The sequence below is a fragment of the Microcebus murinus genome, chromosome 12, assembly GCF_040939455.1.
Source record: "Microcebus murinus isolate Inina chromosome 12, M.murinus_Inina_mat1.0, whole genome shotgun sequence".
Taxonomy (NCBI): domain Eukaryota; kingdom Metazoa; phylum Chordata; class Mammalia; order Primates; family Cheirogaleidae; genus Microcebus; species Microcebus murinus.
In genome coordinates, this window is record NC_134115.1 from 80,344,166 (window position 1) to 80,366,053 (window position 21,888).

Below are 21,888 nucleotides of genomic sequence, written 5' to 3' on the forward strand. Positions count from 1 at the left end.
ATGTTAAGATGTTTTCTTCTCATATTTTGTTTTCTTAAAGGGGGGATCTTTATGTGTTTTTTTCCCCCAAGCAGAAAACATTTTTAAATGAAATTAAACAAAATACATGGTCAATAAATGAATGTTTCAAAGACTTTCATGAAATGAGTTGAAAAGAAATGATCCTTGGCATATATATAAACACATCTAACAACTCTGACCACATAAAGAAAAGTAAAAGAACAAATCTACAATAGGTACAAATTATATACATTTATTTTTTAATAATTTTAAATAACACTCTTGTATAAATTCTTTCATATATTCAAATCATACACAAATTTAGAAATGTATTATGAAGCCTAGTACAGCATATGTATGAGACACATTTTTAAAATTTATGTTAGAATTTTAGTGACATAAATACAAGTTTAATGTTTCAGAAACATTTCCTAATTGCTTGGGCTGATTTAATGTATTATGGAGTGCTTGTTCCTAACATTAAAACTTGACTTTAAATCATTTAGCTTTTGGACTAACTTAGATCTAAAGCCCTGGGCTCACATTCTAGGGCTGCTGCTGCAGCTATTGCGTATACTTAAGTAACAAGAAAGATTCCCAATTGCCTTTGAAAAAGCATCATTCAACCACTGACATTTTAATGATCCATAACATTTAGTCCATTTGATATTATTTGACTTTTTCAGATGGATCAGTGTATACTTCCTGCTTTTCCCCTTGGCACAGTCTCTGGCTCAGGGTTAAAGAGAAAAATTCATTAACCTTTCTTTATTCCCCCATACACATCAAACTCATTTTAGCTGCAAACTCCTTACTATCAAGAAGATCACAACAGACCAAAGGTTCTTCATGGATGAGGCCTAAAATGCTTTCCTTGCTCTAACAGATTACACTAGTTGTTGTTTTTTTTTTTAGCTTTTTGAACTTTTTGCAGAGAGCTTTCCTTGATATGTGGAAATTCAACTCCTACCCACATACCCTACAGTATAAGTATGAAGGCTGTTCATTGTAAGTGAGTGGTGTTATGCTCATCAGGTGTCCTTCAAAAAATACAGGACCAAGGTGAACGATCTAATAGCTCAGTTCCAACTGAAGCTGTCAAGAGGAAATACTGTGGCTTTAGCTGCTTCCAAAACAGCACAAGGACTAAACATCCTAAAGACACTCAGCTGACCAAAATTAAAACTAGTAGGTCAGTGAGTGTTTACTTTAATGGTTAATCTTCCTAGGAATAATGGGGCTGGAGAATAGCAACGTAATTTGAGGCTTCTACAAATCCTGTCCAAAATATTCTCTCTCCTCCCATCCCATGCCTATTTTCTGTTCTCGTCTCATAAAATCTAGGTATCCCTGGGAAGAGTAATGCTTTAGGTCCATAGGACCTTAGTATAAATGAGGTTTAGTTTTTTATTATGATTTTTTCTCTATAACTAGAGAAATTCCATTAATAGGAGAGCCCCAAGGGATGGAGGATAGAGGGAGGGGGAAGTAAGGGCGGACAAAGACATACTTAACACTACCTAGGGCAGCTAACTGTAAGAAATGCATAAGGCCTTACTAAAATGAATTAATGAAGATAAAATTATCACCTAATAGCAGTACCTGTCATTATTCAATAAGATTCACATCAGTCTTAATCTTCATGAAAAATAACATATTTCTAATCTTTAGACAAAAGTTCTTCCAATATCCCTGCTGCTGGATGCCATAGTGCACGGCAGCCCTGCCTTTACAGGAATGAATATTGTGCAGCGCGTTCCATGCTAGTTTTCTAGTCTGATTTCAGTGGTAAATCACTTCATGATTGACTCATATTTTAAAGCAAAATTATTTCCACAAGCAAAAAGCCGTGACACTAAAGGATATTATTTAAAACAAATTTTAAGACTTTTTTTCATTAGGAAAAATTAAGAACATGACCTAGGAGCTGTTAAAAAGTATTTACAGGTAAATATTTTTTATGATTCAATTTTTGTAATGCCTTTTAAGGTCTATTTTAAGGAGTTCCTACATGGCCAGAATCCTCACTATTTGGCTTTAGCTCTTAAGCTCCAACAGACATTCCTTTTTCTATTGGGTTAACTCCTATTTAACACATGTTTATTTCTCACTATCCTCAATCCTGGCCTTTTTTTTCTGAGGGGAAGGGTATGTGGGAGAAAGGCAGGCATGCCACTTTGCCCAGTTCCTTAGAATTGTGCCTGGTCTGTACGCACGTATGCAGCAACTGCTGGGGAAAGCAAGTTTTCCTTTCCTGCTTGGAGAGATTAGTTCACTCTAATGAAGCACAAACTGGCAGATTTGTTTTCTTATCACTAATACTGGCTTCAAATAGCAATCTTCCTGTGTTGGTTCCACTAAGTCCTTCATAGCTCTATGGCCCTGGACTGCACCTGGTACTTACAAAAAATTTAGGAACACCCACAATGGGACTCTTCCTCCCAGCCTTCTTGTGTCCATGGCTAGGCAATCTCTGGATTAGTATATAGTTGAAGAACATGTGCTTTAGAGTTAGACATCCCGATTCCGAGCCTACTAATGACATACATTGTGTAGCCCCTCTGTGCCTCAGTTTCCTCATCTATAAAAAGCGGACAATAATTACTTCCTCAGGGGGCTACGGTGAGGAACAAAGGACATACATGTGAAAAAGTGCTTTGCAAACTACAGAAGGTTACAGAAATATTAAATAATTTTAATATAATATAATGTAACCTCTACTCTTAAGAGCAATGGCCAAATACACAGAGCACCCTCAGGTTACCAGAAATAGATTATTTGCCTGTACATCCTTGAGAACATCATCTCCAAACCCTGAGAACAACTTAGGGGTCTCCTATAAAGGGATGACCAAATTCTAGGTTTTTCTCTAGGGAAGTTAGGCAAAGGGGTCAAATCGGATTTCCTAAGTCTAATCTAATAGGAAGTCTTCGCTTTTTTCTAACCACTTCACAGTTTGCTGTTCCTCCTAATAAATATCTATATTTGACTTCTGACCACTTTTTCTGGCTTGTTTAATCCATAATCTGTTAATTTCATAATAAATGAGAGCAACAGTAGTTGGCCTCTAGGAAAAAAACTGCATCTAAAAGCAAGGACTAACTAAACATACCCAACAACTGAGCTACCCTCTAACTAGACAAGGAGATGGCACATACCTCATGGCAATGAATGACAAGTTATGTTCAAATGTAGGCTTTTTATGAGGGGATATCAATATCTCACAGGCACAAAAACTAGAGATTCCAAGTGATGATGGCTTTTCTTTTGGAACTAAAATATTCCTATCCTTTGGAAGACTATCTTTTACATTCAGGAAAAAAAAAAATTTAAATGAGGGTATGATTTATATTAACATAAATCTATATAGAGTGGATAGTGTCTAATTAGATGAGTATTTTGGAGAATGCAGCCTGTGTCCCAGCTTAACAATTATTGACTTCGAAATCTATTGCTTGACTCTACAGTAAGTCAAAGAGCATATAACTCTACTTTTAGATTGAGAAAGGAAAGAAAGATTACAAACATTCAACCTCTTATAAATTTTAACAGTGCCCAAAGAGGGACTAAAAATGACTGATGCTCACCAGAGTCCCAGCTCCAGCAATATTGCCAACTATTTTACAGTATTTTAAGCAACCCCCATATTTTCTTTTTACAACACCATTAACTGCTGTACAAATAAATCCCAGATGATAAAATATGACATGATTTTTTTTACAAATAGATACAATGTTGACCAGATATGCTACATTAATTATGTACACCTTATTTCTCCAGAGGCAGGAATATTCCTTATTTTTAGACAATTTATCATTTACACTGAGACCCTGAGGAGGACCATCAGCTTCCTGCTCCCAGTGCTGCCTTCCTCTACCATGAGAAGCTTATCCTGTGCTTTAATCTCATCACTGAGCAAGAATCCTGGGAGGAAAAATCAAGCCCTTCCAAAGATCTTTTTGGGGCTTTTCTACCCCTATTCTAGAACAATCAAGACTGCTTATTGTGATTCTGCCTAGACACCAACTTTTCCTCAATGATGTCTTTTAGTACAGTAAAATGAATACAATCCCTAACCCTCCTTTTAAAAAAAGGTATTTCAGGAATGGAGATGAAGTCTTCCAGCAGTCCTTTCCCCTCCATCATGTTGTTACCACTGGTTTGGTGAACAGTTTCCCAGGAAATTTGCAGGTCAAAGTGGATTTGGGCTGCACTATGGGGTTCAGCCTTTCCTTACTCCTATGTGGTTTGGTACAAAAATATACTTTACTTCAAATCCTTAATGACAGTGAATGCTTCAGATCTTCATGGGAAAACTAAGAGCAATAGATAGGCTAAGCACATTACAAATTTGTACCTGAAAATTTCTGGCACACTATTTGCCTTTGTTTTCTCAGCAAACTCTACCAGGTTCTGTCTGGCCCAGGAGCTGGTGCTGTCTTAGTAAGCACTGTGGTTTAATAATCCAGGAGAATAGTTCCAGCTCCTTAGGCTTTGTAGTTATGCATGGGTGTTGTCAGGGTCAGTTGCCCATTGGGAGCCACTTCATTGCCATCATCTTCCAACAATCCCGACACATCTGCGTTGGGAATGCTGTCATGGTAGCTGCTGAAACTGATATTGTCTTCTTTCAGCTCGATGGTCCAAAAGGGGGCATTGAGTTTCCGGTTTTGGTACTCACGGTACATATATACAGCCCCTACAAATCCCATTAGCAGCACCACCACAATGATGATGACTGTCAAAATGATGATGTTAAACTGGGTCCATGATACATCAGCTAAAGCTGAAGTGCTGTTTTCAGAAGTGCTTAAGATAGTCTGCAGGGTTGTGGGGGTAAATGTACTATTTATAATAGGGGTGGGCACTGATGTGGTCAAAGAGGCATTGGAAACCAAAATGGTAGAACCTTCAGGTGTTGGAACAATAACTTCTGAAAATAAAAACAGAGAATGAAATGTAAAAGACAAAATTATCCAGTTTTGAGAAACAATAAAAGAAATACACATGGGAGTGGAGGTTGATGTGGGATGTTTACATGATAGTCTGTTTTAAGGTAATGCAAGTTAAAAATAATTTTAAAGGAAATACAGTGATAAGAATCAGGGTCTAGAAAGCTAGATTATTACATCTGTGGCTGTTCTCTAATATGTATAATATCTGTACTAAAACCTTTGGGAAATTTCCAATGTTGGAGCTTTCTATCCTTCTTTACTCTCAGATAGAGTCACATACATTCCTGCAAATGCAGTAAATATGTCACTACTGAGTTCTAAATCATGTGATTAAAAGTGACAGCAATAGATGGCAATCATTTGAACTAAAGTAAGTCCAACATGCCTGATGGTATTTCATAAAGGTAAAATTCTCCTCAGAGGAGGTGTAGGAAAAACTGTATCTCAGTTACATCAGAAAAGTACAATTTAAATTGTCCAGGGTCGATGTCACCCAAGAGAGAAAATAGCCTTCCTTTAATTCCATATGTAGTAATTCTTCCTTTGTGTAGATAATAGCTATTTTATAGTTAAAGTGCTATACTTTGTACTTCTAATGGCAGCACAGCTCAGCAGAATGACCAAAGGCTTTGAAATCAAATCGAGCTATGTGGCTGTAGATAAGTCAATCTTTTTAAAGCTCCAGTTCCTCATGTGTAAAATGGGAATAATAATATCAACTTTGCAGAGTTCTTGGAAAGGATTAAGTGAGATAATATACTATGCAGCACTATCACATTTAATGCTTACAGTGCTTGGCACATAGTAGGTACTCAATAAAATGGTTACTATTATTTATTACAATTCATCACCACAGTCAGCCACATCAATTTATCCTAAAAAGAGGCAAAGTTGATATGTATTACTTAATACTTAATAAGAAAAATCATACTTTCAGCTTAGTATGGACAAAGTATGCCTCCCAAATGGGAAAGATCTCTAGCTAGAGCTAGGGTTCAATTTGGGTCTTTTGGACTTGATCACAATAGCATAAGGATATCAAGAAAGTGGCAGAAAGATGACAGTTGCCACAGACCAATAGTTCATCAGCCTAGTGCTCAACATATGTTAGAATATCAAAGAGTGGTTTATAGAACAGCATGGTCTCATCCCTCTATGCCCTTGATATCCCTAACTCATCCTGAATTTATAATCATTAATTTTTTTCCTAATCTTTACTGAACTTCCCTGTAAGAACATATTTTGCCATATGAATAACTTTTTCTTCTAAAAATCAAAAGGAATATTATTGCTATTCCTTCCATAATACGTGGGGAAACTTAGGCCCAAAGTTAGTATAGAAACTAGAATGAACTCTAGTTTCTCAGCTGGAACTTCTATTACATTATAGGTCCCTACTTGAAAAAACCTTTGATGATCACTGGAGGTGATGAGAATAAAGGAATCAAAGAATAAAAGAAATGATAAGACTCTAATTATTAACACAAAAATAAAGGTAGATGAAGAGAAAATGTGAGAACACTGTGTCTCACTGTCGCAATGACTTTGTCTTGGTCCTCAAATTTCTGGAGTTGACTTTGGAGTGTCAGGAGAGCAGGAGGAATGGAAAGAAACCTCTTTAGGCAAATATCTATCAAAATCTATTTCCAGAAACTCCTCTGGTAGGATTGGAAGCTTTTATAAAGCTAAAGGTAGCTGTTCTGAAATTTTCATTGCTAGGCTTAGATATTAAATTTACAACCTTAGGTGAAGTTTTACCTTTCTTGATGCAATTTCCCTCGAGGTCTTGAACATAACCTTCTAGGCAGTTTTCACACCAAAACCCAGTGGTGTTATGGAGGCAGTTGATGCATTCACCACTCTCGGGCTTGCAAATCTTTGGAGTTTTATCTGGGTCCACATGACCATGACATTGGCACTTTGTACAGATGCTGTCAAAATTGTAATAGCCATTTTGACACATATTGCAGTTCTGGCCTATGTAACCATCTTTACACTGGTCACATTCAGGTTCCGATTTACCTGATTCTAAAAGAAAGAACAACAAAATAGTTTAGTACAGTCTCAAGCTACAATTAAAAATACAAAACAGCTACCAGTCCTTAAAAAGATTTATAAGCCTTTCTTACTATCTCCTGTCAATCTTAAGAGACATATGGAATCAAACTAACAATCTATACCTAATAATAATTTTCCGGCTTGTTGTAGGAATGATGGGGCCATCTGGAGAACCTATTCGGAAAGCAAAAGAAAGATGCTTACAAAAGGAGTCTGAATAATCATGATGGGTTGGCACTCTCATATTTTTTTATTCCTTTCTTCTCAGACATAACAGACTGAATAAAATATGGTTTTAATAAAAACTTCCTCTATCCTTCCTCTACTTAAATGTTGACACTCCCCAGACTTCTATTCTTGGTTTCCTTTTCTTCTCACTCTGCTCATTCTCCATGGGTGACCTCATCCACTGATATGGTCAACAATTCCAAGATATGTTCTCCACACCCTATCTCTGTCCTAAATTCCAAAATATATACTAACAGCCTGTACACCTGTATCCACAAACATCTGAAACTTAACATGCACAACACTGTCCTTAACATCTTCCCTTTCTAAGTCCTGTCCTCCTCCAACATTTCCTACATCTCAGTGGATGGTACCAACAACCACCCACTTGCCTTAAGCCAAAAAACTGAGAATCATTCTCAAACTTCCTTCGCCCTTTATCCCTTGTAAGCAGTTATCAATTCCTATTACTTATACCTGATTAAAATCTTTCCAATCTGCAGATATCTCTCTCCATTCCCATTGCAATGATCTTAGTTTAAGCCTTCATCATTGCTTACCTAGATTACTGTAGCTACTTCCTAATGGATCTCTTCTACAATGCACCCCTACATTCACTTCGAACTTCAAAGTAAATCTGAACATGTCACTTCTCTAGAGAAAGCTCTTCAATCTTAACTCCTTCAGGATTAAGTGAAAACATAATAGAATTTCCATATCCTTCATAATCTGACCCCTGATGACTACTCTCAATTTGTCTCTCTTCACTTCATACTCTACCACTCCTTAAGGTTCAGGCACATGAAATGGCTTAAGAGTACTCCCAAATACTGCCTGCTTTCTCTTCTCTGAGCTTTTGTGCATACTACTACTTCTGCATGGGGCATTCTCTTGCCTCCTAACCTCACTTCACCTTGCACATTCAATTTATAGGAATTAACTCAAGTATAGCCTCTTCTCAAAAGCACAAAAGTTCCTTGATTCCCTCAGTTTGGGATAGGGTTAGTCTATGCTTACCTTTAACATATGTCATTCTAAATTATAATTACCTGATTACTTGCCTGTCTCTCCCATTAAACTATGAGCTACCCAAAATTTGTCTGTCTTTATCTCCAATGTTTGGCATAGGGCCTGACTATAGTATGTGTTCAATACATGAGTACTAACTGAATAATTTTACCTTAGGCAGTGGGAATATACTAACTCATACCTATCTCCTGCTTTTTTTAATTCTTCATAAGATATAATTCATGATTCTCAGTTATGTTTAATAAACAATTTTTAATAATCAATAAGCCATAATTTTATTTATCTGCTAAATGGATTAACTCCTTTCTTAGAATTTACTCTTAATAATTACACTAATAGGATCATCCTGTTATCTGAACATAGACTAATTTTATTATAGCAGGAGTACTTTACAGTGGTCAGAGAACTTGTGGCAATCACATCTCTGATGTTCTTTATGAAAAAGGAATTCCTTTTGTCTGTTTTACTACTGTGTTTTAAAATGGCTTTACTTGAGATATAATTCATATTCCATACAATTCAACCATTTAAAGTATACAACTCAGTGGTTTTTAGTACATTCCCAGAGTCGTGCAATTGATAAGGAATTTTAACTTACCACTTACAATCCCAGTTAGTACATTCTCAAATAAGTTTCTAAACTCTGGGCCTCAGTTTCCCATATTTCAAATAAGGGAATTAAACCAGAAAGACTAATGTTGTGTTAAACATTAAAAGGTGGCAGTCGAATGAATTCATAACCCATGCAAATAATGATATGCAGGAAAAAAATACTCAACAAAAAGGTATATACTCCTTGTTATCATGGAACTTATAGCTCACATTGGTACCATACTTTACAACATTTTTGTACTTCAACATCTATAGCAACAATAACTAATATGAAAAAATTCCAGATGAAATAAACTGAAGGACTAAAATTAAGGTTTGTGAAAGTCTTTCATGTCTGTCTTGTTCAAACCAACTAGACCTCAAGACATAACATGCAAAGGTTCTGCCTCATGTTTCACTCCTTCTCCCTTATACTTTGTTTCTGCCATTCCTAAGTAGTTTCCTTGATCAAATCAGCTGTTTTAACATTTCTGTACCTTTGTTCATATTGATCTCTTGATCTGAAATGTTCTTCCTTCTCCTGTCTACCTGCTAAATGCTGACTCTTATCACAAGACTCAGCTTTTATATCACATCCTCTCTGAAGCCATAGCTGACATTCCCCCTACTCCAGGTAGAGTAACTATTCCCACGTGGTGCCTCCACTATATATAGACCCATGATATTTATTGCACTGCAATTATTTGTATGTTAGTCTCTCCACTAGAAACTGTGAGCTCTGAGAGCCTCAAACTATCTAAATTGGCTAGGTACCTCCTCCACCAAGCCTGCAGTGTGAACTCAATATGTTTTGTTTTTTCAGATAGAGTCTTGCTCTGTCACCCTGGGTAGAGTGCAATGGTATCATCATAGCTCACAGCAACCTCAAACTCATGGGCTCAAGCAATCCTCCTGCCTCAGCCTCCCGAGTAGCTGTGACTACAGGTGCATGCCACCATGCCCAGCTAATTTTTGTATAGATGGGATCTAACTCTTGTGTAGGCTGGTCTCGAACTCCTGACCTCAAGAGATTTTCCTGCCTCAGCCTCCCAAAGTGCTAGATTACAGGCATGAGCCACTGCACCCAGCCTGAATTTTACATTTTAAATAAATTATCTGGCATGTGAATTATATCTCAATAAAACGTATTTAAAAAGGCAAGGAGGGAGAGAAGAATCCAAACCAGAGCTACCCAGCTAAGGTGCTCCCAAATTCCTAACAGAAACTATGTGAAATAGTAAATACTTATTGTTTTAAGTCACTCAACTTTAGGATAGTAGGTTACTTAGCAATAGATCACTAATATATCAGGAATAAATGAAAGTTAACCATATTTGTAAGATTATCATATAGATATAGTTAGTCAACATTAAGTACCTAGGAAGAACTATTTAATAATTAGTAAATGTCACCTTGAAATAGGTGAGCAAAAGTTGCTCAGTCTTGAAGTCCCTGTATTAACTCATTATACTGCTTTTTATACATTTTAAGTCTTATTTCACATATGTATTTGGATTAGGGTGTAAATACCTAGAAAGGACAACTTTTGCTGTTTTTATAACTTCTTTTCACCTATAGCATCCAGAACTTTATTCATCAATGCAATTTATACCTAGTGATAACCGATACACTGATTTTTTTTTCCTCTAAAATGAAGAATTAGAAAAAGGTCTTACTTATGCTGCAACTGCCTGTAGAAGTCACTGCTGAACAAGGGCAGCGAAGACATTCTTTAGTGGCATCATGACTCTGATAAAATCCTTCTTTACATTTCTCACAGTGATTTCCTTTGCTATTTTCCTGGCAGTTTAGACAAATACCTAAAAGAAGCAAAATATTTAAAAAAGTTAAAGACCATGAAAAGCACAGTAGCTTTCAAAAGCACAGTAACTTTAAAAAATCATTCCTGCAACAAAAAGACCATAAGAAAAAGAAAACGTAACAGAGATTGGATAGAGTTCTTTTCTATTCCATCTTACTTCTACATGGCCATGTCTATGAATTATGTCCCCTACTACACTGTAAACTTCTTAGGAAAAGGCTGGGTAAAGGATTAACAACACAATAAGCCTTTGTTGGTTGATTTGACTACATACCAAAAGCAGGCCAATTATGTGCAAAGAAAAAATAAAAACAATCAAAATACCTATTAATAGAAGAATAGATAAATTGTGGCATTTTCATAAGTGAACTAAACCCTTTATGCGTGACCATGCTTAAATCTTAAAAACAACTTTCACTGAAAAAGCAAATTGCAGAATGAGACATACAGAAAGAGAATACTTACTTCATAAAATTTTAAAAACCACACTAAGAAATACTAAGTAAATGGACACATAATACACTAACCAGATGGATACATACACATGTAGTAAAAATTAAAGTGTACACTTAGAAAGTATAGGGGAATTTTATGCTCTGCTTATCTGTAGAGGGAGGGATAAAAACAAGACTAGGGAGGAAAACAAAGAGTATTCTAACTTTATTTGAAATTTTCTGTTTCAAATACTTAACTATACACATACCCATATGTATAACTAGGAATCAAAATACCAAAATGTTAAACTTTATTAATTCTAGGTGAATACATAGGTATTTGTTATATTATTCTCCATAGGTTTCTAGGTTTAAAAATTCAAAATATAAAAAAAAGGCCGGGCGCTGTGGCTCACGCCTGTAATCCTAGCTCTTGGGAGGCCGAGGCGGGCGGATTGCTCAAGGTCAGGAGTTCAAAACCAGCCTGAGCAAGAGCGAGACCCCGTCTCTACTATAAATAGAAAGAAATCAATTGGCCAACTGATATATATATATAAAAAATTAGCCGGGCATGGTGGCGCATGCCTGTAGTCCCAGCTACTTGGGAGGCTGAAGCAGAAGGATCACTCGAGCTCAGGAGTTTGAGGTTGCTGTGAGCTAGGCTAACGCCACGGCACTCACTCTAGCCTGGACAACAAAGCGAGACTCTGTCTCAAAAAAAAAAAAAAAAAAAAAAATATATATATATATATATATATATATAAAATTCAAAATAAAAAAAATTAATAAAGAAAATGAAAAGAAAGGAAGCAAGCAGAGTTATATGTTCTGTAATAATACTCCTTGGTACTCTATCCATAAGGATGTTCTACAGACACTGAAGCAGCATAACATCTGAAGTTAGGAAATGAGGAAGTACAGCATAATTTACATTCCTTCTTTATGTGACTATGAAGATTCAAAGGGACCCTTAGAACTACTATTACATAAACAAGTAAGTAAACTCTACATAGAAATCTAGGAAGATGATGGAATTTCACAAAATATGCTAAATATAATTCAATACTAAAATTGTTCATAAACAGTCTTATTTGATTTCTTTTCCATAGTAGTAGAAGTATTTACGAGAGAGAGAGAGAGAGAAAGAGAGAGAGAGAGAGAGAGAGAGAGAGAGAGAGAGAGAGAGAGAGAGAGAGAGAGAGAATGAGGCTGTGAAATAAAATGGTCTTACAACTGGAGCAAGATTTGAAAAACCAAAAGAATGAAAATGTTATTAATATACACAAATCTCAATTCTTAAGTGATTACAGTAGAATTTTCCAAAACATCATGTACTTATTGGGAAAGACACCTTCAAAAGTTTAATACATAAGTACTTAACTCTGAATTAAATCTAACTTGCATGTAAATATCATCACTTTACATCATATAATTTTTTAAGGCCTCATGGAATTAGTGACATTTTCACATACATAACAAAGTAGTATATACTCATACAGTGATAGACTCTTTAGGTACTGGTTTCTTTCCAGATCTTCTTATAACCTAATAACTCTTCAGCTATTTATGTTTGTGACAATAAAAATAGTGAAATAGATATACTAGAAAACTGTGGATTTTTGCTCTAAAAATAAAACAATTTTAAATGTCAAATTGTTCTGAAGATTAGAAAAGTTAAAACTTACATTATGTGCAAAATCTGTCTACCTCCTCTCCCTCTATTAAAAATGTTCAATGGAAAGAATTTAAGAGAAAAAGTTCTCATAAAGTACTAAATTTTAATACAAAAATACTCAAAAAAAGTTAACAGTTCCATAACAAAATTTGGATGTTTGGGGTAAGAGGCATTCCAATAATAAATCCTTTGTGTATGACTGATATGACAAGAAAAGGTCATGTCACTACCCTTTTAAACAATGACAATATATACATACTTTTAATATTTTGCTCCTACAATGCTACTGGGTCTACATGCTTATTATTTGTGGGTTTTTTACTATTCTAGCCAAGACTCTAAGCCTTTGCGACTATAAATTATATCACAATATAATTTTACTCCCTTGAACCACTTATTAGAATAGTTCAAATTTTTTCTAGAAGAGTTTTTTATTTCTATTTGTTTTATGCCATATCCAGAAATGAGAGAAGTCAATGAGTAAAAAATAACTCTACATTGTAAAAATGCTATCTCAAAAGTAAAAATGAAAGCAAGTTTAAGCATAAAACTCATCAGTTTTTAAATGCTCATTACTTTTTACATTGCTTTAAGATAGTATATACCTGAAGCATAGGTATAGAGAAAGAAAGTTAATAAAGATAGACCAGATATAAATATAACCGGAATGTTAACAATTGTTGTGAGGGGCAACAATCCTCACAACTTTTCCCCCTTCTAATTCTCAAATTGTCTCTAGTATGCATGCATCACTTGTATTTTTATTATGTTGATCTTATTCTGATTATAAAATAACACATTGTAAAACATATCACATGCACATTATAAAATATAGTAAGAACTCAAGCAATTTTAAAATACTTTACATAGAAACTTGAAGACTATTTTTATAATAAAAACAAAAACTATAACCTTTAAAATCCATATACAGTAGGAATTAATGTTGTGAATTTGCTTTTCCAATAGCTTACAACTCCTCTAAGAGGCAACATAGTATAAGAAAAGTGGTATAAGATTTAATGCCAAATCTATGTTCCATTCCCAGCTGAACCTCTCACCTGCTATGTGACCTTAAGCAAATAGATTCTCTGATATTCAGGGGTTTTTTTTCTGAGCTTAATTAGACAAAGAATAAATCTAACATTTATTTTTCTTCTTCTCTTCTTTACTACCTTGCCACAACTGAACACAAAAGAAGAAAATGTACCCCAAAATGGCCAATGGATTTCTCTTAATTCTCAGAAAGATACTGAGGGAAGTATTTTAATTAAAGTATTAAAAATGAACATGGAATACAAAATGTAACTAAAGAATACTAACTTGAGTTAGATGTTCCAAGAGAAGCAAGAGCACATGAACAAAAGAATGAAAAGAAAGTCTGTGCCCTTAAAATTTAATCTACAACCATTCTCATGAGTGCATAGAGGTAATTCTAGTACTGACTAACCCACCACCACCAGGGCCGGCCTGTATGCACTTGATGTGGTTAAATGGCACCAAACTGAATATGTCTTTGGCCATCTGCGCTGCTAAGAAGGCAGTGTGCCGGTGATCACTGTGCATTAGAGGGAAAGAACCTGGATGAGAATGTTCTACACTCAGGAAAAAATGTTTTAAACACTTGGCTTAACATCTGAGTACTTTTTTGGTAAGAGCTGATTTTTACTTTTCTAATCTGTAAAATGGGATAATAATTCTTTGGCTAAGGATTTCATAAAATGTAAATATTTCAAAGGGTGAAAGACTATTTATTCCATGGGATATGTTTTCTCTTTATGCCTTAATTTCCTTATCTGTAAATTTAAAAACCTAAACTAAATGAAATCTAAGTTTCCTTTAAATCTAAAATCAGAGGAACTTTTTTATAATAAATGATATATAAAAATTAGCTTAAGTTTAACATTGTTCAGTATGCTCTCTCTAGAACCTCCTGAAACTCAACACGCTGCCTTAAAATTCACATTCTCAGCTGGGCACAGTGACACACATCTATAATCCCAGCACTTTGGGAGGCCAAGGCAGGAGGATCGCTTGAGGCCAGGAGTTCAAGACCAACCTGGGCAACATAGTGAGACCTCATCTCTACAAAAAAGAAAAATATTATTCAGGTGCCTATAGTTCTAGCTACTTGGGAGCCTAAGGCAGGAGGATCACTTGAGCCCAGGAGTTTGACGCTGCAGTGAGCTATGATGGTGCCACTGTACTTTAACCTGGACGAAAGAGAGAGACCCTGTCTCATAAAAACAAAAAACAAAAATCACATTCTTTTTGCTGGATGGCCAAATGTGGATCACCCCTACTCCCCCGCCAAAAAAAAAAAAAAAAAATGATGAGTGTTTCCTGAAGATGATTTCTTGTTCCTAGGCTAAGCATCTCAAAAATCTAGTAGGGATAACCACGAAAATAATTGGTCAAAGAAAGGAATGTAGGGCTCCTTTCCAACCAAATTCACGGACAAAACTTTTAAAACAAAAATTGTTACCTGTAAAAAGACTTTTCCTTATTTCCTTTTTTATCTTGCCATTTCATAGTTTATATATAAACCTGTCAGAAATACAGGAATGTACTCTGTTGTAAGAAGAAAAGCCTTCTCCTTTACATAGGGTGGGAGGCAAATTTTAATCTGTCATACTGAAAGGTGGCCAGTGTGGAGCCTAAGTGAACAGGGAGAGGCAGTAACAGGAGATGAGGTCAGAGAGAAGGCAGGGCCCAGAAAATGTAAAGTCACACAGGCCATGGAAAAATATCTGAATTTTATTCAAGAAGGGATGGGAGGCCATTGCAGTGCTTAAGCATGGAAATGGCATGGCATGATCTAATTTCACATTTGAAAAGATTGCTCTGGTTATGTGAAGACTGACTGTGGTGGTGTTCGGGACAGGGGGTGGGGAGATAAGAGAGGAGGCAGAAAGACCAGATGAGAGAGTACCAAAGTAGTTCTGAGATGATAGTGGCTTGGACAAGGATGATCCAACAAAGGTCATGAATGGTGGTCAGATTCGGGGTATTTTTTTTTTAACCTATAGTTTTAAGATTATAGGGGTATTTTTTGAAGATGGGGCTGATAGTTCTTGTTGATGGACTGGATATTTGCAGTAGGAAAAAGTAGAAGAATCAAATATGACCCCTAGGCTTTGGGACTGAGCAACTGGGTGAACAGTGCCAGTTACCAAAATGAAGAACACTAGGGGTAGAATAGGACTTAGCTTACAAAGTAAAATAAACAATTGTTTTGGATATGTCAGGTTTATAATGCCAATTAAAACATTCAATTGGGCTGGGCACAGTGGCTTACAACTGTAATCCCAGCACTTTGGGAGGCCGAGGTGGCAGGATCACTTGAGGAGAGGTGTTTGAGACCAGCCTGGGCAATATAGAGAGACCCTATCTCTACAAAAAAGAAAAAAATTAGCCAGGCGTAGTGGTGCACACCTGTAGTCCCAGCTACTCAGGTGACTGAGGCCGTAGGATAGCTTCAGCCCAGGAATTTGAGGTTGTAGTGAGCTATGATAACATCGTTGTATCCTAGCCTGGATGACAGAGGGAGGGGTCTGTCTTTAAAAAACAAATATTTGTGTGAAGATGTCAAGTAGTCTACTAGATATTTGAGTGTGGAGGGAGAAATGTAAATATGATAATAAGCGCATGTAGGTAGCATATAAAGACACCTTGAATTCTTAAAAAGAAGTATATTATGCGAACATAAAGTTCCAATTAAAAAAATAATAGCCCCTCTCCCACCTCCATTTTCAGGGAAATGTGCTCAATAAAGAAAACCTAGAAAAATATGGGAGTAGAAAGGGGGAAAATACCCTAAGAAATCTCTCATTAACAATTTTGAATAATTTTCCTTGAAAGCTTGCTTTATTTATAGGTGTTTTATTTTTAAATAGTCTAATTATATGGTACACGTCATTTTATACCCTGCTGCTTTCATTTTCTCAAGTTATATGCCACTATGTAAAACATTTTAATGACAACATAATATTAATAATAGCTACCATTTACTGATTGCTTATGATGAGCCAGGCACTGTGTTAGGGCTGTATAAATATACTGCATTTAACCTTCACAACAGCCTATTGGGGAGTTACTGTTACTATCCCAAATTTATAGATGAAGAAACAGATTAAGTAACTTGCCCAAGGTAAAACCAAGATTTGATTTTCTGTGTTCTTAGCCATATACTGCCTAGAGAACAGCATTGAATTAATTCCTTATTGTTAGACACTGGGTTGTCTAACTTTTTAGGATGATTACTACCACTTTGGTGAGCGTCTTCGAACATAAAGCTTTGTATGAATTTAGAATTATTTCCTCAGAATAGCTTCTTGGAAACAGAGTTACTGAATCAAAGAAATATTTTTAAAATTTCTGATACCTAATGTTAAATTGCTTTCCAAAATGTTTTCCTCAACATATTTTACCACAAAAAGAATAGTTTGGAAGTCTATTTTGATCTAAAACACAAGGTATAGAAAAAGACTAGAGAGGGGAAAAACAAGGACTGTGAAGACACAGTCAGTGGCCACCAGGGGGCAACCGTATCACAGCATTGTTGAAACAATTTCATTGGCAATAGAGGAAAAACTGGTTTTACGTAAAGCTTGCAGTTTTAAATCAAGTATTTGCACTCCTTCATGTTGGATTCCATTTTTATTATATTTCTAAACACAGAAACCCTTTATTTCTCTTGCTACTAGCTACTTTAAGAACTCATAACCATGGAAAAATATTTCTTTTGCCTTAAATTATCTTGAGCACGGACAGGTCAGCATTTATTTGACAGTAAAAAGAGCTGCTGTAAGAAAAATTAAAAGTGAGAGCCAGAAGTGTAGACTACTTTCTGGTACTGTAAAAGATCTAGGGCGCAATTTAAACTGACTCAGTATGATGAAGCATTCCTGTTGTTAGCCAGTATTGAAAATCATCTTTCCTTTGTATGTTTTTCCATTCATTTCTTCAACAAACCTTTAGTGAGTACTTATTATGTGCTAAGCTACATGCTAGAGATGGTATATACAGTGGTGAACAAACTGATATCATTCCTTCCCTCACAAAACTTACAAGGTAGCGAATAAGCCACATGTGACTCATAACCACAAACAAATACATAATTACAAACTGTGATAAGTGCTATGAAAAAAAATACAAGTATATGTGAGAGCATATAATAGGAGAATTGTCACTGAGCGTAGAGCATCAGGAAATGCTTTCTAATGAAGTGACCTTTAATTGAAGACCTGAAGAAGAATATGATTTCATAAGGCAAAGGGGTCAAGAATGGGGGTAGAAGTGGATTAGAAAGACCATTCTAGGCAGAGGAAAGATCATGAATGAGAACCCTGGGACAAAGAAACATAGCTTCTTTTAGAAATAAAAGCCAGTGTGACTGGATCACACATGTAAAGGGGAAAACATTGCACAAGATAAAACTGGCAAGTAGGCAGGAACCAGATCACATAAAAGTAAAAAATACATAATTTCTTATAAATCAATTTGTTTCTCTATAGAGGATTAGAATAAAGAATAATCTTTCAATAGAGATTTTTCCAGAGTACTTTCAATTTTAAATGTTCTGCTACTCTGTCCTCATAAAAACACTTGTATTTGTAAGGCTAAGTATGTCCTGATTTTTTAGTCAGGGAAAAAAAGGTTTCCAAGGAAGTACCCCTAATCTTTATATTTAGGAATATTGAAGATTAGAAGTTAATTAACTTTAGTTTTTAGCAGTTTGTCTAAATATGGTTTTCTTTGGTTTTATATTGCTTGGGGTTTGCTGGGCTTTTTTCATTTGTGGGGTGGTATCTTTCACCAATTTAGAAAATTCTTGGCCATTATCTCTTCAGATATTGCTCTGACCCAGTATCTCTTTTATCTCTTTTTGGGTCTTAAATTACAATTACTTTTTTTTTTTAAAGAAACAGAGTCTTACTCTGTTGACCTGGCTAGAGTGCAGTAACACGATCATAGCTAACTGTAACCTCAAACTCCTGGGTTCAAGCAATACTCCCACCTCAATCTCCCAAATAGCTGGGACTACAGGCACATGCTACTATGCCCAGCTAATTTTTTTCATTTTTGTAGAGATGGAGTCTTGCTTTGTTGCCCAGGCTGTTCTTGAACATCTGGCCTCAAGTGATCCTCCTACCACAGCCTTCCAAAGTGTTTGGGTTACAGGCATGAGCCACTGGCTCCTGGCTGAATTACATTTATGTTAGATCTTTTGACTGTGTCCCACATGTCTTTCCTGCTCTGTTCTTTCTACTGCATTTTCTCCAAATGCTTCAGTTTGGATATTTTTAACTGTGCTATATTCGAGTCTACTAACTTTGTCTTCACTGTGTACAATCTGCTGTTATATCCATGCAATGAGCTATTAATTCACATCTTGTATTTTTCAGTTCTAGATTGTTCATTTGATTTTTTTTTTTTTAGATTCCAAGTCTCTACTGAAATTTTGCCTCTTTTAACCTATTTTGTCTGACTTTTCCTCTATTTTCTTAAAATGTTAATTTTAGTTATTTTAAAGTCTTTGTTTGCTAACTCTAACATCTGGGTCATCTGTGGGTCTGTTTCCATTGTTTATTTTTTCTCTTTATTATTAGTCACACTTTCCTGTCTCTGCATTGTCTAGTATTTTTTACTATATGCCAGACATGGTATATAAAAGTAGCAGAGAGGGCTCCGCCTTTCCTCTGTTAGGTAGATACAATGAGAAGATCAACTCAATCCAATCAGAAATTAAGGTGGGTTGAGGATGGACTGCAATTTTAATATGAGTAAGTTCACCTCTGGTTCATCACTATTTCTTGGTCATGGCCATGGCCCTGTAAGGCTTTTGAGAGCCTAACAAGCCTGTATCTCCCCAGCCCTAAAAGATTACAAGAGATTCAGTATTGGCCTTTGGTGGTTTGGGCCTAGGTCCCACTCCACATACCTTTGGAGTCTGGTGATATATTGAGAGACAGATGGTTGTATGTTGTAGCAGGCCCTCTCTAAAGAAATTTTGTCTCCTCAGCACAAGACTGAAAGAGATTTCTTTCCTCCTTTCTGGCCCAGGCTTCCATCTTATGCATAGTCAGCTAATGTCCTATGGGAAAACCAGCCTTGTGCTCAGGGCTCCTCTAGTTTCTAACCATCAAGCAAGTCTCAAATGACTGCCAAAAGCTCTTCTTGTATCTCTTTCCTCAGGAAGAATTCCTTTGCTTGGGCCAAGTCTGCTCCCTAGCCTGTGCCCAGAGTAAGGAAATGGCCCCTGGAAAAAAAATGATTGGTGATTATCAGCTTAACTAGGAAGAGTTCTACCCTTTCTGGCATGTTAGTTCATGTGGTTCTCCTTGCTTCCATCACTCTCCAACCAATATGATTTTTGAAATTTATATACTTTTTTCTTCCCTCTTTCTCCCCCCCCCCCCAGACAGGGTCTCAAACTCTGTCACCTAGGCTACAGTGCAGTGGCCTGATCATAGCTCACTGTAACCTCAAACTCCTAAGCTCAAGTGATCCTTCCACTTCAGCTTGCCAAGTAGCTAGGAGGCACGCATCAGCATGCCCAGCTAATTGGTTTTTGTTTGTTTTTTTTTTTTTAATTTTGGTAGACACAGGGTCTTGCTATGTTTCCCAAGCATGTGTATTTTTTCAAGTTATTGTAGTAAGAGTTTGGTTTGCTGTGATCTATTACATCCTACTTAGAAGAGAAAGCCCTTACAAACTATTTGGGAAGAATCAACTTATCACTGAAAGATTTCAAAATGAAAAGAACAGTGGAATAATTACATAACAAAGTTAAGGAAAGTATGTACCTGTGAGGGCATCACAACTGGTGGACCGATTATTGCACTGGCAGGGAAAGCAGCCATTCTTGCTAAAGCCAAAATATCCATCTTGGCATTGGTCACATGAAGAGCCAATGACACCCACTTTGCATTGGCATTTTCCAAAACTGCAAATAAAAGTAAAGACAACGAACAAAATTAAATTAGTTTAACAGTTTTATTGCCTACCATCCCAGAAAGGAAAGAAAGCCAGGCTCATGTAAATAGTATATACTTACCATATCTCAAAGCCTTATATCCTAAGAAATCACCTGTCAATTTCTGTATTCCTATTTAAAGCTGTGCATTACATTGCATTATATAATTTCTTAGCTAACACATAATTTTACAGAAAATGTAAAATCGAGGCATCTAAAAGCAGGACTCATAATAATGATGATGATAGTAATAATGAAAACAATGAGCCACCATTTATTGAGGGCCTGTGCCAGTAAATATATATTCTCTCTAATGCTCTAGGTATTTCTACTAGGTGGAGGTCATAATCCTCATTTTATTATTGAGAGAATTCAAAGAGGTTAAAGTTATTGTCCACAGCTAGTAAGTAAGGTTTATTTACACAAAGCCAGACTTTTCCCTCTATACCATACTATCTACCCTTAAGTTTAACTCTAAATTTGTATAAAAAAATTTGTCTCCCAAATAACCTGATATCCACTTGGGTATCAAGCTTCATTTTGTAGATCCCACGCATCACAACTGACCATCTACATAGGTTCTAACTCCAGTGATGCTGTTTCTGCCTTGGCCAGAGTAAATCATAGTCTCTTTTCTCACCATCAGTAAATTTCAGGTGCTTTCAGTAAATTTCTTCCTTAACAAAAGCTGATAAATCTTACTGCTTGAAGAGAATATGCAGTCTAACAAAGTCCAAGGCTCTCAGAGATACAAGTCCAAATATTTTGATATTTAGTTAAAGCTTAATTAAAATCTGTACTCATCATAGTATAGAAGATGAGCATTGTTTTTTAATAAAGCAAGAGAAATTTACATTACCAAGCATGTTTCTTAAGTAACTTTGCAATAAAGAAAAGAAACTCCACACACATACATATATACAGCCTTACACAAGAATACCCCAAGGTACTTAAAGATCTAGCAAAGAGGCCGGGCACGGTAGCTCATGCCTGTAATCCTAGCTCTCTGGGAGGCCGAGGCAGGTGGATTGCTCGAGGTCAGGAGTTCAAAACCAGCCTGAGCAAGAGCGAGACCCCATCTCTACCATAAATAGAAAGAAAATTAATTGGCCAACTGATAT

General features: G+C 36.0%; 1 protein-coding gene across 1 annotated transcript in view; it reads right to left on the reverse strand.

Moving 5' to 3' along the window:
• Positions 1-239: 239 nt before the first annotated feature.
• The window catches only part of MEGF9 (multiple EGF like domains 9), a 91,082-nt gene continuing 69,433 nt past the window's right edge, over positions 240-21,888 (reverse strand). The window contains exons 3-6 of the mRNA XM_012771669.3: positions 20,598-20,737; positions 10,538-10,681; positions 6,714-6,983; positions 240-4,933 (exon numbers count right to left, since the gene is read on the reverse strand). Coding sequence (XP_012627123.2) covers positions 4,488-4,933; positions 6,714-6,983; positions 10,538-10,681; positions 20,598-20,737 — 1,000 coding nt within the window. The 3' untranslated portion in view covers positions 240-4,487. The remainder of the gene's footprint in view (positions 4,934-6,713; positions 6,984-10,537; positions 10,682-20,597; positions 20,738-21,888) is intronic.